General features: G+C 45.4%; 1 protein-coding gene across 1 annotated transcript in view; it reads left to right on the top strand.

The window, feature by feature from the left end:
• Positions 1 to 19020: 19020 nt before the first annotated feature.
• Positions 19021 to 22570, top strand: part of WDFY1 (WD repeat and FYVE domain containing 1) — a 45900-nt gene continuing 42350 nt past the window's right edge. Inside the window, exon 1 of the mRNA XM_038415427.2 lies at positions 19021 to 19510. Coding sequence (XP_038271355.1) covers positions 19374 to 19510 — 137 coding nt within the window. The 5' untranslated portion in view covers positions 19021 to 19373. The remainder of the gene's footprint in view (positions 19511 to 22570) is intronic.

Below are 22570 nucleotides of genomic sequence, written 5' to 3' on the forward strand. Positions count from 1 at the left end.
AACCTCCACTAAGGAGTGGGAACAGAATAACTATTTTCCCATCTTATTGCACTTTAAAAAATGGAAAGTGCTTTAGCTGTAAACTTGCAATCAAAAAATGTTTAATAATTCAGGTTCCAAGTTTAGGCCTCTAATCTGAAGTATGGTTCATTTATGGTTTGAGGCAGTGGTTGCAGTTTGTCTGGTGGTGATTTGCATTATCATAGTGGAATGCCATTAATCTAGGCGCTGTACAAACAGTGCAAAATAGGCTCTGCTCTGAAGAGCTTTCAGTCTAAATAGAGACACACACCTAGGCAGAGACAAGAGGCACAGACAGGTGAAATCACTCGGGTCACACAGCAAATCAGAGATACAACTGGTGGGATCCAGCTGTCAGTCCCAGGGAAGTGTGCCATCTACTGGTGACATTATGGAGATGATCAGACCATACACCACCACTTCTGGACTACACCCCTAAAGTGGTATGTTTGATTATGCTTCTCTGTGCACTGTTGATGTGTGTTTATGGGCTGAGTGAGGTGTTTTTAGCTTCTAGAGTAATAAAAGTACCTCAGCATTGTGTTCCTCCCAAACTTGTGGGCCCTTGCTACATTCAGATCCCTCTGGAAATCTTGCTGGTCCAATTTTAGCTCCTTAGTGAGAGAGAGGCTGGGAATCCTCCCACACACTTTTTTTCCACCTGCCAGGACTTCAAGACTTTCCAGAACTTTCATTTCCATTCCTATTTCTTAGTGACCCTGAAATACAGAGTCACCAAATCCAAGTGTACTATCTACCAAAAGTGTGTTTATGCAATAGGATGAGACCATCAGATTTTTTTTATGAAGCACTTAACACATTTTGGGGTACATCAAAAGCAAATACTAATGAGCCAGATTATTTCCGTATCAAGATCCACTTGTTTCTAGAGAGGAGTGCCTACTAAGGAGCTGGTTTTGGTATCTTGATTTACAAGCCATATTTGTATCAGCACTGATATAATTTGCACCAGTTGGCTGTAGACCTTAATGTACCATGCAGTAGCTGAGGGTTGCTGAAATGCAGCTCTGCTCTATACCTGACATGCTCCACTAGCATTATGCCACCTGAACTCCCCTTGTTGGAGGGGAATTCTTAGCTGGGCAGTTAATCAGTTTGTGGCATGTGAGAAACATAAAGGTCACCAGAATGAGGGGAAAGAGTCTGGTCCCATGAAAGGTAAAAGTGTGAGAGCAGAGTGGCCAAGTTGTCGCCAGTACATTCCAGATATGTGTTGGGATTCCATGCAAGACCTCTTTCCACTCTGCTTCCTGAGAACGCAATTCGACTCCAGCCTTCATCCCTCAGATATCTTTATTTGTCATACAACAATGCTATGCTGAGTTGATCAGACTCAAACGCAGGGGGGATAGATGCAGTGTACATCACAGCTCCAAAGTTGCACAGAAATCTTCTCCCTTTATATACATTACCTATCTCATTGCATTTACTATACATTGCATCACACATTTTTGGACTGGCTTGGTTACTTGGCAGGAACCAATCCCTGTGCAGCATGCATTGAACATGGTTCAGCTTGCTCTTTACCTCATCTCTACATTCCTAACTTCCCTTGTTATCTAGTTCATCGTAAATAGTTCCCTGCGTGTTCTCCCTCTTATCTTAGTTGGCTCAGACATTCTGTCGTCTTAGCATGCTGACCTATTTACTTATCTTATTTAACACAAATATTGTTTTCAACCTAATTTATTTCCTTCCCTAATCCTATCTTCCAAAAAATGAGGCCTCCCTCGCTGTGTTAATCACTCGTATCAGGCCAAGCCTCACTACAATGTCCCTGTTCCAACCCCTGTAACTGTCAGGCATGATTCAATTCCTGTCAGACAACCAATTGTAGAGGGCTTTACAATAACAGAACTGCCTCCAGCCCCAGATTTCCACTCTGCCTGTATATCTGAAGTGCTGCTGCTCTTTCACTTTCTGGTTTTGGCCTTTTCTTTTCAGTTATTAACTTGACAATAGCATACACATTTTATCAAATTTGGTCCCCATCGCCATAGGATGGGATCATCCTCCTAGGGACTGAGCTCTGTTTAAACAAATAATTATATACTTTTAGCATGTGCTTAAGGGCTCTGCTGGATCAGGATCATAGTGCTTAGTTCCTTATAGAATTAATGCCTATCTGAGCAGCATCTTTCATAGCAGAGTGTCTACTCATGCCTAGCATACATAAGGAGCTAGGGAAGTTGAAGAATGTGCTCTGTATTTTCAGTGACACTTCATTTTTTCTTTTTAGAAAAACTTTTATTTTTAAATCGTCCTACAAGAACCAGGTTCAATGAGCCAATAATGTTGGTGAATTTCCTGGCCTTTGATGGCTTTGTCACATGTGGTAGTACTTAATATTAAATACAGAAGTGGATGTTTATCTTCTTTTATTAACACCTCTTCAGGAAGCTAATAAAATTTGCCATCTGTAAAGTGTATAGAGACATACCCTTTATAAGATTTGGTATGTATAATGAACAAGGCATGATTATAGCACCCTCTTGTGGCCAAAGTATAAACTTGCTTTGTATTTAACTACTTCAAAGAAAGCCTTTACTTACAATTAAATGGTTTCAGAGTAGCCGTGATAGTCTGCATCTCCAAAAAGAAAAGGAGGACTTGTGGCACCTTAGAGACTAACAAATTTATTTGAGCATAAGCTTTCGTGAGCTACAGCTCATCTCATCGGATGCATTCAGTGGAAAATACAGTGGGGAGATGTGTATATACACAGAGAACATGAAACACAGGGTGTTACCATACACACTGTAACGAGAGCGATCAGGTAGGCTGAGCTATTACCAGCAGGAGAGTGGGGGGGGGCGGGACTTCGAGTGATAATCAAGGTGGGCCATTTTCAGCAGTTGACAAGAATGTCTGACGAACAGTGGGGAGAGGAATAAACATGGGGAAATAGTTTTACTTTGTGTAATGACCCATCCACTCCCAGTCTTTATTCAAGCCTAAGTTAATTGTATCCAGTTTGCAAATTAATTCCAATTCAGCAGTCTCTCATTGGAGTCTGTTTTTGAAGTTTTTTTGTTGAAGAATTGCCACTTTTAGGTGTGTAATCGAGTGACCAAAGAGATTGAAGTGTTCTACGACTGGTTTTTGAATGTTATAATTCTTGATGTCTGATTTGTGTCCATTTATTCTTTTACGTAGAGACAGTCCAGTCTGGCCAATGTACATGGCAGAGGGGCATTGCTGGCACATGATGGCGTATATTACATTGGTAGATGCGCAGGTGAACGAGCCTCTGATAGTGTAACTGATGTGATTAGGCCCTATGATGGTGTCCCCTGAATAGACATGTGGACACAGTTGGCAACGGGCTTTGTTACAAGGACAGGTTCCTGGGTTAGTGGTTCTGTTGTGTGGTGTGTGGTTGCTGGTGAGTGTTTGCTTCAGACTGGGGGGCTGTCTGTAAGCAAGGACTGGCCTGTCTCCCAAGATCTGAGAGTGATGGGTCGTTTTTCAGGATAGGTTGTAGATCCTTGATGGGTTGTATCCTATGGAGCCCTAACCACAAATTTAAAGCTGCACTAACAATGAATGCAGAATGGAAAAGATATAAGAAAATTCAACCACAACACTTTCTAGATTTCTCTTTGAGATTAGTACCTACTGCCATAAGGAATGAGGCAGCACAAGGTCAAAAACAATGGTGACAGTTTTTTCCAAATATTTGTTTTATTTTTTGCCAAAATCCTATTTCTGTTAGCTTTGCAACTGCTATAATGGATCAGACTAGTGGAACAGCTAGTCTAGTATCCTCTCTCTGACAGGGTGGACAGTACCAGGCCAACTGTCTGAGGAAGAAGCTCGCAGCAGGTAGTTCTGGGGTAATCTGTCCCCAGGAAAAAGTTCCTCCTAACCCCCAGTAGCTAGTAGCTGACTTTTACCCTGAAGGATATTTGTTTCAAAGCTCTTATCTGCTGTTGTCATGGAACCATAGGATCAGTGCTATGCCCCCAGCTTTGGGGAACAGTCTCTAGGAGGAATCTCTTCAGGGCCTCACTGCCTCCTTAAACTGAAGCTCGGAGGCTCCAGCATTCCTGTTTCACACTGTTCAGCAAGGCCAACCGAGATAGACTCCTGGCAGAGACTCGTACACTCTTTGGGGATTAATGCTAAGCATTTGCAGTAACACTCAAACAGTGTTGTCAAAACAGTAGTGCTTATTAGTCAGTCGGAGTGCAGGATAGAAAGTCCTTAGGTTGGCATAGACAAAGGAAGGTTAGAGCATAGCCCAAGTCCTTTCTAGTCAGCCCGGAGCCCAGCCGAGCTCTGTCTCTGTTTTACCTCCTTCCTCAGATCACAGGTGAGAGCCAAGCCTCCTTTCAGTAGCCAACTCTTGTCCCCCAACTTCACACCTCTCCAGCTCAGGGATATTGCTGCACTTCCTTTCTGAGCAGTGGGGAAATCCGTATCCCTCTAGGTCATTGGTTGCTTGGTATCTATGGCCTGGTGATTGGATTTGCCATTGACTTCTCTCATTCTCCATTGATATGGAGTTGCCTTGACCAGTCCTTTTTTTATTGAGGCATTCAGGCTCAGACAGCTAGATGACAATTATACCTATGTCTTTTAGCCTGCCCAGAGAGCAAACAGTCCTTCCCCCTGACACTGGGTACTCTTGTGAAATATGAGAGAAACTGAGGCGCGCACACAAGATGCATAAAAAAAATTACAGGAAATTCCCACTTTGTCACAATTGATGCAACATTCAAAAACCAGTTGGAGAACACTTCAATCTCTCTGGTCACTCGATCACAGACCTAAGAGTGGCTATACTTCAACAAAAAAGCTTCAAAAACAGACTCCAACGAGAGACTGCTGAATTGGAATTAATTTGCAAACTGGATACAATTAACTTAGGCTTGAATAGAGACTGGGAATGGATGAGTCATTACACAAAGTAAAACTATTTCCCCATGGTATTTCTCCCTCCCACCCCACCCCCCACTGTTCCTCTGATATTCTTGTTAACTGCTGGAATTAGCCTACCTGCTTGTCACCATGAAAGGTTTTCCTCCTTTCCCCCCCCTGCTGCTGGTGATGGCTTATCTTAAGTGATCACTCTCCTTACAGTGTGTATGATAAACCCATTGTTTCATGTTCTCTGTGTGTGTGTGTATATAAATCTCTCCTCTGTTTTTTCCACCAAATGCATCCGATGAAGTGAGCTGTAGCTCACGAAAGCTTATGCTCTAATAAATTTGTTAGTCTCTAAGGTGCCACAAGTACTCCTTTTCTTTTTGTTAATACAGACTAACACGGCTGCTACTCTGAAATCTGCTATCCTTGTTATCCAGAGAAATATCTAGGCCTTTTTTGCTCTGTATTTGGTCAGAATGTAAGGAGGGGGGACACCAAAATTTTGTCTTGGTTTTTCATCCACATTTTATTTTCACTGAAATTTTCTGCCTAGCTCTACTCACCATGCTGTTCTAACCTGACTAGGGAAGTTGAGCAGTAAAAACTCTGATCTTTAGCTGTTATAGGGCTTGTCTTCACTTCACTTGGCTTCACTGTAACGCTTCAGTGAAGACTCTACCTATGCCAACAGGAGGGCTTCTCCCACTGGTGCAGGAAATCCACGTCCCTGAGAGCTGGTAGTTAGATCGACGGGAGAATTCGGAAGTTGAGAGTAGCAGACTGGAGCCTATGACCTAGAACAGGACCAGAAGACTGAGTCAAGGGGTAGTAGAGGAGAGTTAGTTGGGTGGTGAATTGTTCAGGCATGGGAAAGAGGTCAAAGGTACAAAGAGGGCTGTGGGCAGAAATGCTGAGGGAAGGCATTTAGGTGTGGGGTGAGGCGCTCTCTGGCACAGACTCTTAGGCTAACAGACGGCTAGTTTGATACCGCCCTGTGCCAACCTGGGTAAATCCAGCTCTCTGGATTTTATGCAATTACCATGTCAAAATAGACCAATGTGTTAGTGTCATTCTTTGCCTGGTATGTGTCGTGGTTTTAGTGAAACATCTACGGGCTGAGGGAGGTGGAAGCAAGTGCTGTCTGTCCTTTTATATTAAATATACAATGGCTAGAAATGTGCACGTTAAAGTTCCAGATTTCCAAAATAGTGACACAGACAGCCAGAGAAGGGAGTGAATCGTATTAGTGTAGTGTAGAAGGAAAAAAGATTGTCACCAGGCACGAGAAGAGAAACAATTCACCGAGCAAAAGGAGGTAACAGATAAAAGGTTCAGTTATTACCATAAAGCAAACATGACCATGGTACAATCACTATTGTCATAATAAAGTTCTTACGTTGCAAAATGCCCAGCAAGCCAAACTGCCTAAAACACCAGTGCCTGTGCTTTGCTTTCTCCCAGAAAACTGACCAGTGTATTGCTCACAGTTATAAGTTACCATGCAACTCCTTCTAAGCAAGCACGTATATTCTTAGGATAAAAGCATTACAGAGAACGTGTGTGTGTGTGTGTGTGTGTGTGTGTGTGTGTAATATATAAATGAATTGGTATATTAGGACTGTCGATAATTGCAGTTAACTCGCATGATTAACTCAAAAAAATTAATCATGATTAATCGCACTGTTAATAGAATACCAATTGAAATTTATTAAATATTTTGGATTTTTCTACATTTTCAAATATATCCATTTTGATTACAACACAATACAGTGTACAGCGCCTAGATTAATGACATTCCACTATGATAATGCAAATAATCACCACCACACAAACTGCAACCACTGCCTCAAACCATAAATGAACCATACTTCAGATTAGAGGCCTAAACTTGGAACCTGAATGTACAGTGCTCACTTAATATCTTAGATTCCAAATATTTGCACTGTAAAATGATAAACAGATTAATATTTTTCAATTCACCTCTTACAAGTACCCTAGTGCAATCTCTTTACATTTGTAAGTTTCACTTTTTCATGATTGTTTTGTTTTTGAGTGCAGTTATATAAAAAACAAAACTATGTAAAACTTCAGAGCCTACGAGTCCACTCGGTCTTGCTTCTTGTTCAGCCAATTGCTAAGAGAAATATGTTTGTTTACATTTACAGGAAATAATGCTGCACACTTAACTACAATGTCACCTGAAAGTGAGAACAGGTATTCATAGGGCACCATTGTAGCTGGCATCACAAGATATTTACATGCCAGATGCACTAAAGATTCATATACCTCTTCATGCTTCGGCCATCATTCCAGAGGACGTGCGTCCATGCTGATGCGGCTCATTTAAAAAAATGCTTTAATTAAATTTGTATGTCTCCTGCTTTGTTTTACCTGCATTCTGCCATATATTTCACATTATAGCAATCTCGGATGATGACCCAGCAAATGTTGTTTGTTTTTAAGAACACTTTCACTGCAAATTTGACAAAATACAAAGAAGATATCAATGTGAAATTTCTAAAGATAGCTACAGCACTCAAACTAAGATTTAAGAATCTGAAGTGCCTTCCAAAATCTGAGAGGATGAGGTGTGGAGAATGCCTTCAGGAGTCTTAAAAGAGCAACACTCTGATGCGGAAACTACAGAACCTGAATCACCAAAAAGCAAAACCAATGTTCTGCTGGTGGCATCTGACTCAGATGATGAAAATGAACATGCATTGGTATGTACGGCTTTGGATCATTATTGAGCAGAAACAATCATCAGCATGGACGCATGTCCTCTGGAATGGTGGCTGAAGCATCAAGGGACGTATGAATCTTTAGCGTATCTGTCATGTAAATATCTTGCGATGCTGGCTACACCAGTGCCATGCAAATGCCTGCTCTCACTTTCAGGTGACATTGTAAACAAGAAGCAGGCATAGTTATCTTCTGCAAATATAAACAAACTTGTTTGTCTGAGCGAATGGCTGAACAAGAAGTAGGACTGATTGTACTTATAGGCTCTAAAGTTTTTACATTTTGTTTTTAAATGCAGGGGGGTTTTGTTCATAATTCTACATTTGTAAGTTCAACTTTCATGATGGAGATTGCACTACAGTACTTGTATTAGGTGAATTGAAAAATATTTATTTTGTTTTTTACAGTGAAAATAAATATAAAATGAGCACTGTACATTTTATATCCTGTGGTGTAATTGAAATCAATATATTAAATGTAGAAAACATCCAAAATATTTAAATAAATGGTATTCTATTGTTTAACAGCACAATTAATTTTTTTATGACTGATTAATCATGCAATTAATTTTAATTGCTTGACAGCTGTTATTGATCATTTATTCATTCACGTATGCCAAAAAGCTTACCAGAGGTCACCCCCAGCTCCAACCTAGGGCTCTGGTAGATTTTTAGTTCTTCAAAACCCACGGCTGTGTTTTTTTTTTTCCCCCGTGGTTACAAGTTCATATCCATCTTAGAACCAGAACAGAGACTGGGCAGATCAGCTATTTTCTTGATCCTTTGATCTTGGTTCAATCTGTAGCAGAAACTGGATTCAGTCCATGCTCCGCTAGGATTAAAGGCTAACAATTTGCCCCCAAAAACATTGACTTTTTTCAAGAAGCTCCTGGGGAAGTTCAGAACCATATCAGAAATTGGCTATGGCTGTTCTTTTACAAATGCATTTATGTGCAGTCATCACTCCTGCAGTACACTAGGCTAAGCTGCTATTTCTGGTATTTGGTTAATTAATCAGCTTCCAAAACCAATATTTAGTTGCTAACATATTGAAAACAGTTTCACGTAAAGTGCAGCAGAGAAAGGGCTCTGGATGCTTAAGATGTATACAGGGATTTTATGACTGAATTAAGATTCTAGTTAGGTGAATAGCTCAGCTCACCTCACTAAAGATAATTTCATCAATGTTTGTAAAGCACTCGAGTAATGTGATGACAGCACCACAGAAAAACCCCTGGGGAAATGAATAATTCTGAATTCAGGATGGTGTGTACTAAATAATGCATAGGGCTACACCCTGAATCTTAATCCTTCCCGTGCTGTCGGACATGGCCAAGGGCAGGAATCTTGTGTTCTATATCTTAACTTTTTGACCTATCCCTCAACCCCACTGTAGAGATCCCAGCACAATGCCTTTCATCTGGTCCTTGTCCTTTGCCTTGTCTGGCTTGGATGACCCTACTAGGAGTTAGGGCTTCCACCGGCATAGTGCTCAGGACTACACAGGCCTTTCCACCATGTCAAGGTGCAGCCCCAGGAAAGGATGCATTGAATGAGGAGTACAAAAGAAATATTGAATAGCTGCTCCTTCAATGATCACCATCCAGCCTGTGCTCTGAATGAGATAGGGGTCTGGGGAAAAAAAAGTATGTAATTAGAGACTGCATGTTAATGCACATGCTTCCCTCAGGCAGAATTAAAGTTCTGGCATTAATTTGGGCATTCCCTAACTTAAACGCTTAACTTTTCAGCCTCAAAAGTCTTTTAATGTAGACTTTTAAAATTAACAGTTAATTGTTATTTTGACTGAATTGGCTTCAAAGGATGCAGTACCTGCGTAACTGAGGGCAGATCTGAACTGTTGCTTTTTGCTGTCTTTGCCTGTAAATAAGCTCCAGTGATTGAAAATTTGGCACCCATAAAGCAGACAGACAGCTGCCTCCAGATTTGTATTTTGTAATGTAACTGAAGTTCAGAGGTTTCTTTTACTTTGTGCTTACCTCTGCTCCTGCCCGAAATGGACAATGTTAAGTCTCCAGTACCCCTTCCACCTGAGGACCCGCTTCTCCCCCCCGACCCTTAACTATCTTGAATAATTTTGTATCATCTGCAAATTTTAATTTAATGACCTTTTCCAGATCATTTGTGAATATGTTGAACAGCACTGGTCCTAGTGCAGACCCCTGGGAGACACCACTGTTTACCTCTCTCCATTCTGAAAACTGATGATTTGTTCCTACCCTTTGTTTCCTATCTTAACCAGTTACCAATCCATGAGAGGACCTTCCCTCTTGCTTACTTTGCTGAGGAGCCTTTGGTGTGAGGGACCTTGTCAAAGGCTTTCTGAAAGTCCAAGTGCACTGCGTCCACTGGATCACCCTCGGCCACATGTTTGTTGACCCCTCAAAGAATTCTAATAGATTGCTGAGGCATGATTTCCTTTTACAAAAAACATGTTGACTCTTCCCTAACAGATCGGGTTGATAAATCTGTTCTTTACTATAATTTCAGCCAATTTGCCTGGTACTGAAGTTAGGCTTACTGGCCTGTAATTGCCAGGATTGCCTCTGGAGCCTTTATAAAAAAAATTGGTGTCACTTTCGCTCAAGTCACCTGGCATAGAAGCTGATGTAAGCCATAAGTTACTACCACAGTTAGTAGTTCTACAATTCTGCTGGTGAGAGAGACAAGCTTTTGAGCTTATACAGAGCTCATCTGCAGCCCTAGAAACTGGCCCATTCTGACCAGGCTTAGTCCTTGCACAGGGGACCTATTAAGAACATTTCCCTTTGAGGACTGAGCTAACACCTCAATTTGAAGTTAGGGAGCACTGGACTGCTGGGAGTGATGTCATTAAGAGGAGAGATTTTCACCATGCATGGTCATAAAAAAACCCATGAAAGAGTTAGGGGTATTAGGTCTGAGGAAGACCGAGTCAGGAAATATTAATTCAACTTCTAACACTGATACTGACTCTTTGTTGAGTTTGGCCAAAAATTTAGGGCTAGATTTTCAAATTCTTTTAGCTCTCTGTGTTGGGTGCTGGCCATAAATGTCAAAGTGGGAGCAGCTGGGGGCCGAGCAGTTTTGAAACTGTGGCCCTAGTTACAGGTGCTGAAAACAACTTGAAAATCTGGCCCCACAGCTCTCTGTTGCCTCAGTTTCCTCGCTTATAATAAAGGGAATCAACAATGCTTATTCATCTTTGTAAAATGCTGTAGGCTTTATGGATGAAAAGACCTATAAATAAATAGTACAATATTTTTACACTACCTTTGGAAATCTATTAGATTAACTCTGTTTCAGGGGATTGCATATTGCACTCCCTCTGCACCAAACTTTGCAGCCCCCGGGGAAGATAGGTTGTGGTTTGATCAAATAGAACCTGGATCCAAAGTAAAACTTGACTGATAAAGTTCTGAAAACCATACTCAGTGTTGGTAATTACTGACCATTCTGCCACTGATGATCTGAAACTAAGTTGGCTCTACAGTTTTGTTGTCCCAACCAAGACTAATCCTCCCTCTTCTCTGTTGACTTCTTTCTCCTCATCCTCTGCTTATCCTTCCCCCTAGTTACCTGTGGGGGAAGACTGAACAGCCTTACTGCCCTGTAGTTTCTGGAAGCTATATACAGAAATTGGCTTCTGTCAAGGTTCCTTCCCCACTCTGAACTCTAGAGTGCATGAAAACCCCCTAAGCTTATTTTTACCATCTTAGGTTAAAACTTCCCCAAGATACAAGCTATTTTACTTTTTGCCCTTGGACTTTATTGCTGCCACCACCAAGCGTCTAACAAATATATAACCGGGAAAGAGCCTGCTTAGAAATGTCTTTCCCCCCCAAAATCCTCCCCAAACCCTACACCCCCTTTCCTGGGGAAAGCTTGATAAAAATCCTCACCAATTTGCATAGGTGAACACAGACCCAAACCCTTGGATCTTAAGAACAATAAAAAAAAAGCAATCAGGTTCTTAAAAGAAGAATTTTAATAGAAGAAAAAGTAAAAGAATCACCTCTGTAAAATTACAATGGTAAATTACAGGGTAATCAGATTCAAAACATAGAGAATCCCTCTAGGCAAAACCTTAAGTTACAAAAAGACACAAACACAGGAATATACATTCCGTTCAGCACAGCTTATTTAATCAGCCATTTAAACAAAACAGAATCTAGCGCATATCTAGCTAGATTACTTACTAAGTTCTAAGACTCCATTCCTTTTCTGTTCCCGGCAAAAGTATCACACAGACAGAGAGAGCCTTTGTTTCTCCCTCCTCCCATCTTTGAAAGTATCTTGTCTCCTCATTGGTCATTTCGGTCAGGTGCCAGCGAGGTTATCCTAGCTTCTTAACCCTTTAAAGGTGAAAGGGTTTTTCCTCTGGCCAGGAGGGATTTTAAAGGTGTTTACCCTTCCCTTTATATTTATGACAGCTTCAAATACTGTTTTTGTTTGTTTAAACTCAGGAAAATGGTATATGATGTCCAAACTGGATTGTGGGTGAATGCGTGCACACCGCTGTGCTCTCCTGAATGGAATGAAAATTGCTCAGTTGTGACTCTGGTTATAGGCCCTGTTCTGCCAACAAGTTTGATGACTTCAGAGGCCTTTTCTTTTGGAACACCAAGGTCTGACTTCTATTCCCATTGCCACTGTGGTGTTCCAAACAGCCATGGCACGTAGCATGGTGACAACCATGAAGCACTAGAGAACATGGAATTGTTATAACAGATCTTCTACTTTAATCGCATATGGTCACTTGAGGCTCACTAATTTAGGGACTGTCTTTTCTGCAGCCTGGACCCATCTCTTGGTAGTTCCTCTATTTGGTTCAAAGTTACTTTTGAAATTGTAGCGGCTATAACTCTGGTGCCGTGGGAAGTCCCGAAATTCTGCAGTCTGTCCAAAGGGCCTGTGAAATCCCTCAAAAGTCTGAGGTCAGGCTGGCCTCTTTGGGTACATCTACACATGGCTGACCTGGTCAGCTGACTTTGGCTTGCAGGGCTCAGGCTCTGAGGCTGAAAAATCACTGTGTAGATGTTTGGGTGGGAGCCTGAGCTCTGGGACCAGGCAAGGGTGGATTTTTAGATCTATAGCCTCACTGAGGGGTTAAAAATCGGGCTCCACAGCCCAAGCCCTGTGAGCCCGAGTCAGCTGACCCAGGCCAGCTGCTGCTGTTCTTCTGCAGATCTTTTATCCCTGCGTAGATGTACCCTGTCTCCTACTTAATAGTCTGGAGTGGGAAATGATTGACCTTCTTTCTTCCCATCCTCTCTCACAACTGGGAAGTTGAGCTGGATTCAAAACTTCCTTTCCTCTTCTTTTGTGGTGTTTGTAAGGAGGCTGGTTTACAGGGCAAGACAATGAAGAACACATTGACCTTTACTGCTCCTAAGCCCTGGTCTATACTAGGAGTTGAGGTCGAAGTTAGCAGCATTAAATCGATTTAACCATGCACCCGTCCACACGACAAAGCCCTTTTTCTTTTCTTTTTTTTTTACTTAAAGGGCTCTTAAAATCGATTTCCTTACTCCACCCCCGACAAGGGGATTAGTGCTGAAATCAGCCTTGCTGAGTCAAATTTGGGGTACTGTGGATACAATTAGACGGTATTGGCCTCTGTGAGCTATCCCAGAGTGCTCCATAGTGACCGCTCTGGACGGCACTCTCAACTCAGATGCACTGGCCAGTAGACAGGAAAAGGCCCACGAACTTTTGAATTTCAAATTCCTGTTTGTCCAGTGTGGCGAGCTGCAGGTGACCATGATGGAGTCCCAGAATCGCAAAAGAGCTCCAGCATGGACTGAATGGGAGGTACAGGATCTGATCGCTGTATGGGGAGAGAAATCCGTGCTATCAGAACTACGTTCCGGTTTTCAAAATGCCAAAACATTTGTGAAAATGTCCCAGGGCATGAAGGATAGAGGCCATAACAGGGACCCGAAGCAGCGCCGCATGAAACTTAAGGAGCTGAGGCAAGCCTACTAGAAAACCAGAGAGGCGAATGGCCACTCTGGGTCAGAGCCCCAAACATGCCACTTCTATGATGAGCTGCATGCCATTTTAGGGGGTTCAGCCACCACTACCCCAGCCGTGTTATCTGACTCTTTCAATGAAGATGGAGGCAACATGGAAGCAGGTTTTGGGGACGAGGAAGATAGCTCACAGCAAGCAAACAGAGAAACCAGTATTGCCGACAGCCAGGAACTGTTTCTCACCCTGGACCTGGAGCCAGTACCCCCCGAACCCACCCCAGGCTGCCTCCCAGACCCGCCAGGCGGAGAAGGGACCTCTGGTGAGTGTATCTTTTAAAATACTATACATGGTTTTAAAAGCAAGCAAGTTTAATGATTAATTTGCCCTGGCATTTGCAGCTCTCCTGGATGTACTCCAAAAGCCTTTGCAAAAGGTTTCTCAGGAGGGCAGCCTTATTTCATCCACCATGGTAGGACACTTTATCACTCCAGGCCAGTAGCATGTACTCGGGAATCATTGTAGAACAAAGCATTGCAGTGTATGTTTGCTGGTGTTCAAACAACATCCATTCTTTATCTCTCTGTGTTATCCTCAGGAGAGTGATATCATTCATGGTCACCTGGTTGAAATAGGGTGCTTTTCTTAAGGGGACAATCAGAGGTGCCCGTTCCTGCTCGGCTGTTTGCCTGTGGCTGAACAGAAATGTTCCCCGCTGTTAGCCACGGGGAGGGGGAGGGATGAGGAGCTAGCCACGCGGTGGGGGGAGGCAAAATGCTACCTTGTAACGAAAGCACATGTGCTATGTATGTAATGTTAATAGCAAGGTTTACCGTGAAAGAGTGTATCCATTGTTCTATAAAATCTGTCTTTTTAAATACCACTGTCCCTTATTTTTTCTCCGCCAGCTGCATGTGTTTCAAGGATCACAGGATCTTCTCCTTCCCAAAGGTTAGCGAAGATTAGAAGGTGAAAAAAAACGCACTTGCAATGAAATGTTCTCTGAGCTCATGCTGTCCTCCCACACTGACAGAGCACAGACGAATGCGTGGAGACAGACAATGTCGGAGTGCAGGAAAGTGTAAAATGACAGGGAGAAGAGGTGGCGGGTTGAAGAAAGTGGCGGGCTGAAGCTGAAAGGTGGTGGCAGTGTGATGAGAGGAGGCAGGATTCAATGCTGAGGCTGCTGGAGGATCAAACTAATATGCTCCAGCATATGGTTGAGCTGCAGGAAAGGCAGCAGGAGCACAGACCGCCGCTACAGCCCCTGTGTAACCAACCGCCCTCCTCCCCAAGTTCCATAGCCTCCTCACCCAGACACACCAGAACGCGGTAGGGGGCCTCCGGCTACCCAGCCACTCCACCCCAGAGGATTGTCCAAGCAACAGAAGGCTGGCATTCAATAAGTTTTAAACTTTTAAAGTGCTGTGTGGCCCTGTCCTTCCCTCCTCCATCACCCCTCCTGGTGCTTCTCTCCTCCACTACCTTGGTAGTTATACTCCTATTTGTGTGATTGAATTAATAAAGAATGCATGAATGTGAAGCAACAATGACTTTATTGCCTCTGCAAGCGGTGATTGAAGGGAGGCGGGAAGGGGGGTTAGCTTACAGGGAAGTAGAGTGATCCAAGGAGCGAGGGGTTTCATCAAGGAGAAACAAACAGAACTTTCACACCATAGCCTGGCCAGTCATGAAACTGGTTTTCAAAGCTTTGATGCTCACTGCACCCGCCTGTGCTCTTCTAACTGCCCTGGTGTCTGGCTGTGCGTAACTAGCAGCCAGGCGATTTGCTTCAACCTCCCACTCCGCCATCAACATCTCCCCCTTACTCTCACAGATATTGTGGAGCGCACAGCAAGCAGTAATAACAGTGGGAATATTGGTTTTGCTGAGGTCTAATCGAGTCAGTAAACTGCGCCAGCACACTTTTAAACATCCAAATGCACATTCTACAACCATTCTCCACTTGCTCAGCCTGTAGTTGAACTGCTCCTGCCTACTGTCCAGGCTGCCTGTGTATGGCTTCATGAGCCATGGCATTAACGGGTAGGTTGGGTCCCCAAGGATAACTATAGGCATTTCATCATCCCCAACGGTTATTTTCTGGTCTGGGAAGAAAGTCCCTTCCTGCAGCTTTTGAAACAGACCAGAGTTCCTGAAGATGCGAGCGTCATGTACCTTTCCCGGCCATCCCATATTGATGTTGGTGAAACGTCCCTTGTGATCCACCAGTGCTTGTAGCACTATTGAAAAGTACCCCTTGCGGTTTATATACTCACTGGCTTGATGCTCTGGTGCCAAGATAGGGATATGGGTTCCGTCTATGGCCCCATCAGAGTTAGGGAATCCCATTGCAGCAAAGCCATCCACTATGACCTGCACATTTCCCAGGGTCACTACCCTTGATATCAGCAGATCTTTGATTGCATTGGCTACTTGCATCACAGCAGCCCCCACAGTAGATTTGCCCACTCTAAATTGATTCCCAACTGACCGGTAGCTGTCTGGCATTGCAAGCTTCCACAGGGCTATTGCCACTTGCTTCTCAACTGTGCGGGCTGCTCTCAACTTGGTATTCTTGTGCCTCAGGGCAGGGGAAAGCAAGTCACAAAGTTCCATGGAAGTGCCCTTACGCATGCGAAAGTTTTGCAGTCACTGGGAATTGTCCCAGACCCGCAGCACTATGCGGTCCTACCAGTCTGTGCTTGGTTCCCAAGCCCAGAATCGGTGTTCCACCGCATGAACCTGCCCCATTAGCACCATGATGCCCACACTGCCAGGGCCCCGTGCTTTGAGAGAAGTCTGTGTCCATGTCAAAAAGGCGCGCAACGATTGTCTGCCATTTCCTTGACGGAGGGAGGGGCGACTGATGACATGGGTTACAGGGAATTAAAATCAACAAAGAGGGTGGCTTTGCAAGAAACTGAATGGCCCCCTCAAGGATAGAACTCAAAACCTCAAGGATAGAACACAAAACTGGGTTTAGCAGGCCGTTGATTTCATGGAGGAAGGGAGGGAGGAGAAAATGAATACAAAACAAATCTGGTCTATTTCTTGTTTTGAGCCACTTCTATCTTTATACATCTTGCTGGCAGCAGACTGTGCAGTACAACCGCTAGCCATTGTCGTCTCCTGGGTGCTCGGCAGAAGACGGTGCAGTATGAGTGCCAGCCATCATCTTCTGCTGGCTGCTGATTAAAAGACAGTGCACTGCTGGTAGGACTGAATCACCATGAGATGAAACTTAAAAGGGAAATGACCTGGCTGAGTCACTCCCATGTTTGCCCAGGTGGCCCTGACATCATCGAGGTCGGTTAAAAGAGCACCCTGGACTACGTCGACGACGGCTACCAGTCATACTGCACTGTCTGCTGGCAAAAGACAATAAACTGCTGCTATGTAGCAATGCAGTACTGCGTCTGCCAGCACCCAGGAGACATACAGTGACAGTTAGCTGAGCGGCCTCCATTGTGGTATGGCGTCTGCACAGGTAACTCAAGAAAAAAGGCACAAAACGATTGTCTGCCCTTGCTTTCACGGAAGGAGGGAGGGACGGGGGACAATATGTACCCAGAACCACCTGTGACAATGTTTTAGCCCTGTCAGGCACTGGGATTTCTACCCAGAATTCAAATGGGTGGTGGAGACTGCGGGAACTGTGGGATAGCTACCCACAGTGCAATGCTCTGGAGGTCGATGGTTGCCTCGGTACCCTAGAAACATTCCGCCAACTACATGCACTTAGAGCATTTGTGTGGGGACACACACAATTGACTGTATAAAAATGCTTTCTACAAAACCAACTTCTATAAATTCGACCTAATTTCGTAGTGTAGACATACCCTAAGAGTGGACGAAACTAGCATTTAGTTGATCAATGCACTTAGGTCAGATCTACACTAAATTTTTTTCTGGTATAGCAATATCATTTAGGGGTGTGATTTAAAAAAAAACAAACATTCCTACGACTTTAAAAGCCCTCGTATAGATGCAATTATACTGATAGGAAAGTACACTGGCTGATATCACTTATTTCATTCACTGACCTAGCATAACCTTTACCAGAAAAAACCCACACTTTTTTGCTGGTATAGGCTGTCACTACACTAGGAGGGGTTTGCTGGTATAGATGGTATAGCTATCCTGGCACTACTTTTAAGTGTAGACTAGGTTTTAGACAGCAACAGCCACGCAGTTCCATGTTAAATTTGAGACTTTCACAGATACAGAGGAACCCCAACACTGTGAGTTCTGCTGGGTCTGTATCAACCTCGCAAGGCCAAAATATGAGAGATGCAACATGGAGCAATGATTCAAAATAATATGAACAAATGAATGGCACATGAAACTTTAAATACCACAGAATAAATTACTGTAGTGTAAACAGTGGTGTTTCTAATATCAATTTACTGATCCAGCATGGCTGACATAAATTATCTACCCTACCACTATGAGACTTCCAAATGTGGGTGTTGGGTGTAAGATGTAGTACAACTATCAAGTGCCAGGATTTATTTGGGAAACTCCTAACGAGGGCTGGGGTGCGGGTGGAGAGGAAGCATGGAAAGGCCTTAGAACTCCAGGCAAACTCTGCATAATAAGCACTGATAATGCAGAACACAGACAAATGTCTAAAGGAGGAGAAAATAGCAAGCATGTTATTGAATATTTAGAGACAGCATGGAATGGGTAGGTTAAAGGGTGGAGGTTGGCTTTGTGTTGGTGTCAGATCATATGTGGGAGTTGTCTCAGGCTCGCACAGGGAGGATAAGAGATCAGCTACTGCTGCCAGTAAAGGGAGTTCTCCTTTATCTTAGCAGATAGAGGCCTGTGTTTAGAACCAAAGGAGAAGGGTCTAGTTCCCAGTGCATGGATGGGCTCCTGGGGCACCTGCCACTCTTGCTCCCATTCTGGCAGTGTCTGATGGGTGGCTGTGGCTCTCAGAGAGGTACTGCCCTGTGCACAACAGACCCTGCCCTGGAGAGCTCCCAGCCCTATGGGGAAAGCACAAGGTTGGGTTGGGCTGGCTGCTCACGATTAGGGTTGCCAGCTTTGATTGGATGAATTCCTGGAGGTTTCATCACATGACTTTATCTTTATTTAAAGATTAATCCGTAATTCCTGGAGACTCCAGGACACTCCTGGAGCGTTGGCAACCTTACTCACGGTCCGTTGTCCTCTGCTGCCATTGGGGGCCTGTGGGAGGCTGGTGCTCAGGGCCCTGTGCCAGCACCACTGGCATCTCAGGTTCCTGGATCACCCAGGAGGTGACTTCACCCTTACACACACACAACCCCCAAAAGAAAATTCCCAGCTTTTCAATGAAATACGACCCCTAATATGCCCAGAACAGGTGCAGAGCTATTTGTAGGAAAAGCTCCATCACGCTGTGTGCTGCCCTGGGTCATTTAGGGGCCCTACTTCTCTGGAGAATACGCAGCCTATCCTCCGCGTCAGGACCTTTCAGAGGCTCCTCTACTTCAGAGTATACGGGAGCCTCTGACTGGCACTGGGGCCTTCCGCTCTGCGTTGCTAGTCTGATACTAGGGGCGCTCCAGTCCTTCCTGGAGCGTCACTACTCGTGATATTACGGGATCCTCCGGCGCCCAGTCCTTCCGGTGGCGCCGCTACACAGGATATTACGGGCACCCACGGCGTCTTGCCCGCCCCCTCCGCCGCGCGGAGCCTTTACCTCTGCCCGTCACTCCGCAGAGGCGCCGCCCCCGGCGGAGGCTCCGCACCGAGATGGCGGCAGAGATCCATGCCAGGCCGCAGAGCAGCCGGCCCGTCCTGCTCAGCAAGGTCGAGGGGCACCAGGACGCGGTGAGCGCCGCCCTCCTCATCCCCAAGGAGGACGGGCTCATCACGGCCAGCGAGGACAGGTGGGCGCCGGGCCGCGGCCAGAGCCCCCCACCCCGGGGGGGGCCCCGGCTCTCTCTGGGGAAGTCCCCTCGGCTCACCGCCCGGGGCTGGCGGGCGGCGGAGGCTGCGGGTCGCTGCGTCTCAACCCTCGGGGGGGGGGAGGGGGGCTGCCCCGCCGGTACCCCGAGCAGCCCGCCCGTCGCGGTGCCCCCTGGAGGAGCAGCTCGGGGGGCGGCTCCCTGCCGGCCGCGCTCCGACCCCTCCCGGCTCTGGCAGCGCCGCGCCCGGGAGCCGCCGGGGTGGCTGGGCTGCCGCTCGTTGCGTTGCGGGGTGGCGGGTCGGAGCCGGCACTGAGGCGCCGCGCGCCTGCCTTCCCCGGGCGGGGGCGGGGCGGGGCCGGGGCCGGGGCCGGGGCCGGGGCCGGCAGGCAAAGCGTGTTAGGCCCAGGGGGGCCCCTCGCCGGCCGAGGAGCGAGGTCCCGGGGCTGAGGCTTCGCTTAGGAAGACGCCGGGAGCTGGTGGGTCAGCGAGCGCTTTTCGGGCGCGGGGAGGCGGCAGACCGCGGGCGGAGTAGGGCGTCCGTGCTCGTCGGGAAGCCCTGGGCGGCCGCGCTCGTGTTGCTTTAGGGATCCGCTGCAGGTTGCTGGGAGAATCCGTTAGACCCCTCAGTCCCGAGAAGCGCCGGCCTCCTTCTGGAGGCCTCTTCTTTAAACGCCCCGAAAGAGTCCGATTCTCTTCGCCGGTGCGCCAGCGATCGCTAGAAATCGGAGTAACTCGGCTCCGACTTCTCCGGCAGCCCAGGCAGCCGATGAAGGGAGCTGTAGCTCCCAAAAGCTTAGGCTCAGATAAATTTGTTAGTCTCTAAGGTGCCACAGGGTCCTCCTGTGCTTCTAGCACCGAGACTAACTTCTGTAAACAGGAGGGGAGTCTGGCTCTCGTTATTTCAAATGCGGGCCTGGGATTGGAGAGAGGCGCAGTGTTGAGAGGTGAGAGTCCAGCTGGATGTGAGCGATGTGGGATTGAGGGGCACGACGCTCTCTTGAAGGCATGCATTTTGCCAGAAGGCACAAACTAGAGACTTGCCACTAGCCATAAAGAAACAGTGGATTGCAACACTGATTAAGGAAAATGAACCACTTGTTACACTGGGAGTGGTGAATTGTGAACCTGAGCAAGAGTTGGCTAGCATGCTGCCGTTTGGGGTTGGTTATGAATGAGAGGCACGTCTGAATACTAGAACCAACAAATACTTCAGACAACCTGTTTTGAGGATCTTGATGCACTTTGTGAACACAAATTAAGCTTCCCAGTTCTCTTCTGAGGTAGGCAAGCAGATATTACCTCTTTTACAAATGGGTAAAGGGAGGCATGTGGAAAGGTTAGATGGCTTCTCTTAATTAATGCAGAGCTAGGATTAGATCAGGTATTTTTTTAATCACTAGATCACATTACTTCTATGACTACAGAGAGGGGAAAGCAGCAAAGCTTGGAAAAATCAGTGTCGTCTGTTGCCTTCTGTTGTGAAAAATGCCTATCTAGTGAAAGAGAAGAACACAGCCACTGGGGATTGTTGGGCTGGAAAGGAGGTGCAGACATCAAGATCATCTGCAAGATGCTGTTATGAAGTGGTGGTAGCTGGAGAATTTTCCAGCAGTTAGGAATGAAACAGAAGAAATGGGAGCTTTTTTTTATCCCGTTCAAAACATTTCAGTGTCCTCTGCTCTAGAGGAATGTTATAGTCTGAACTGGATAAGGGCAGGGGTAATTATGAGACTGGAAAATATCCTCACATCAAAGCAGCAGCTCTCAACTGGGGAAAAAAGTTACTGATAAGGACCATTATTTATTTGTTATAAACATTGACTCAGTTTAAAACAACAAACAACTCTGCATGATGCATATTTGCAAGCATACTTGTTTATAGTGATTTTTCTAGGGCAGGTTCTACAAACTAGGTATATTGTAACAGGTGTTAGGAATGGGTTTAGTAACTTAACAGTACTAAACACTAAATGGGTTTAGTAACATAACACTATTTCTCAAGGGAGAAGACAGAAAATGCTAATCCATGTTTACTCTTTCTGTTCTGAGGAGGGATAACATGAATGTTTTGTTTTGTTTTTTTCTGCTTAGCCTATCCAGAACTTCTTTAAATTCTGGAAAGAACTTGGATTCTAACATGTATTTCGTTGTGAGGAAGAAGTTGAAGACTGCATAAGGGAGTCTTGTAATCAAGTACTCTTTGTTTGTTGTTTGGATTAACATATGCAGAGTAGAGGTAGAATTGCCTTTTGTGAGGTGGTTGGGAAACCCACTTCCATTTGATAAAGTAGATTAGAACCTCTAGATTTTAGAGTAACGTTTTAGTCTTGGGCACATTTAGTCTTTAGCCCAGCCCTCATGATCATGGAGAAAAATTCAAAAATGTGAACCTTGAAGGCTCAAATCAGAAAGCAAATGCAAAGTATCCAAAACTGTTTAAAAATCAGACTCAGATCCCCCAAATCATGATTTTGAAATGCTTAGGATTGGCATTGTTGGATTTAGGAGCTGATCAGTGGGACATGTGCTTCTAAGTTACTTGGGTGGTTTTGAAAAAACCACCCATAGATAGCTAAACATGGTTTTAGGCGCTCTAGTGTGGGGCTGGGGAATGAGGGGTTTGGGGTGTAGGAGGGTGCTCCAGACTGGGACCAAGGGGTTTGGAGGGCAAAATGGGGACCAGGGCTCGGGCAAGGGGTGGGATGCGGGGGGTGGGGAGGGTATATGGCTCCATGTAGTGCTTAACGGAAGCAGCAGCATTTCCCATCTCTAGCTCCTATGTGGAGGCTTGGCCAGGTGGCTCTGCCACCGCCCCCGCAACTCCCATCTGCCGAGGTTCCTGGCCAATGGACTGGAAGCTGTAGAGTTAGCGCTCAGGAATGGAGGCAGTGTTCAGAGCTGCCTGGCCGTGCCTCCCCAGCAACTGGGAGTCCCACGCAGCCAGGCAGCTCTGTAGGCATGCTGCCTCTGTCTGCAGGTGAGACCCCCCGCAGCGCCCATTGGCTGAGGTTCCCAATTGGGAGGTATTGCCAATTCAGC

The sequence above is a fragment of the Dermochelys coriacea genome, chromosome 9 (genome assembly GCF_009764565.3).
Source record: "Dermochelys coriacea isolate rDerCor1 chromosome 9, rDerCor1.pri.v4, whole genome shotgun sequence".
Taxonomy (NCBI): Eukaryota; Metazoa; Chordata; order Testudines; family Dermochelyidae; genus Dermochelys; species Dermochelys coriacea.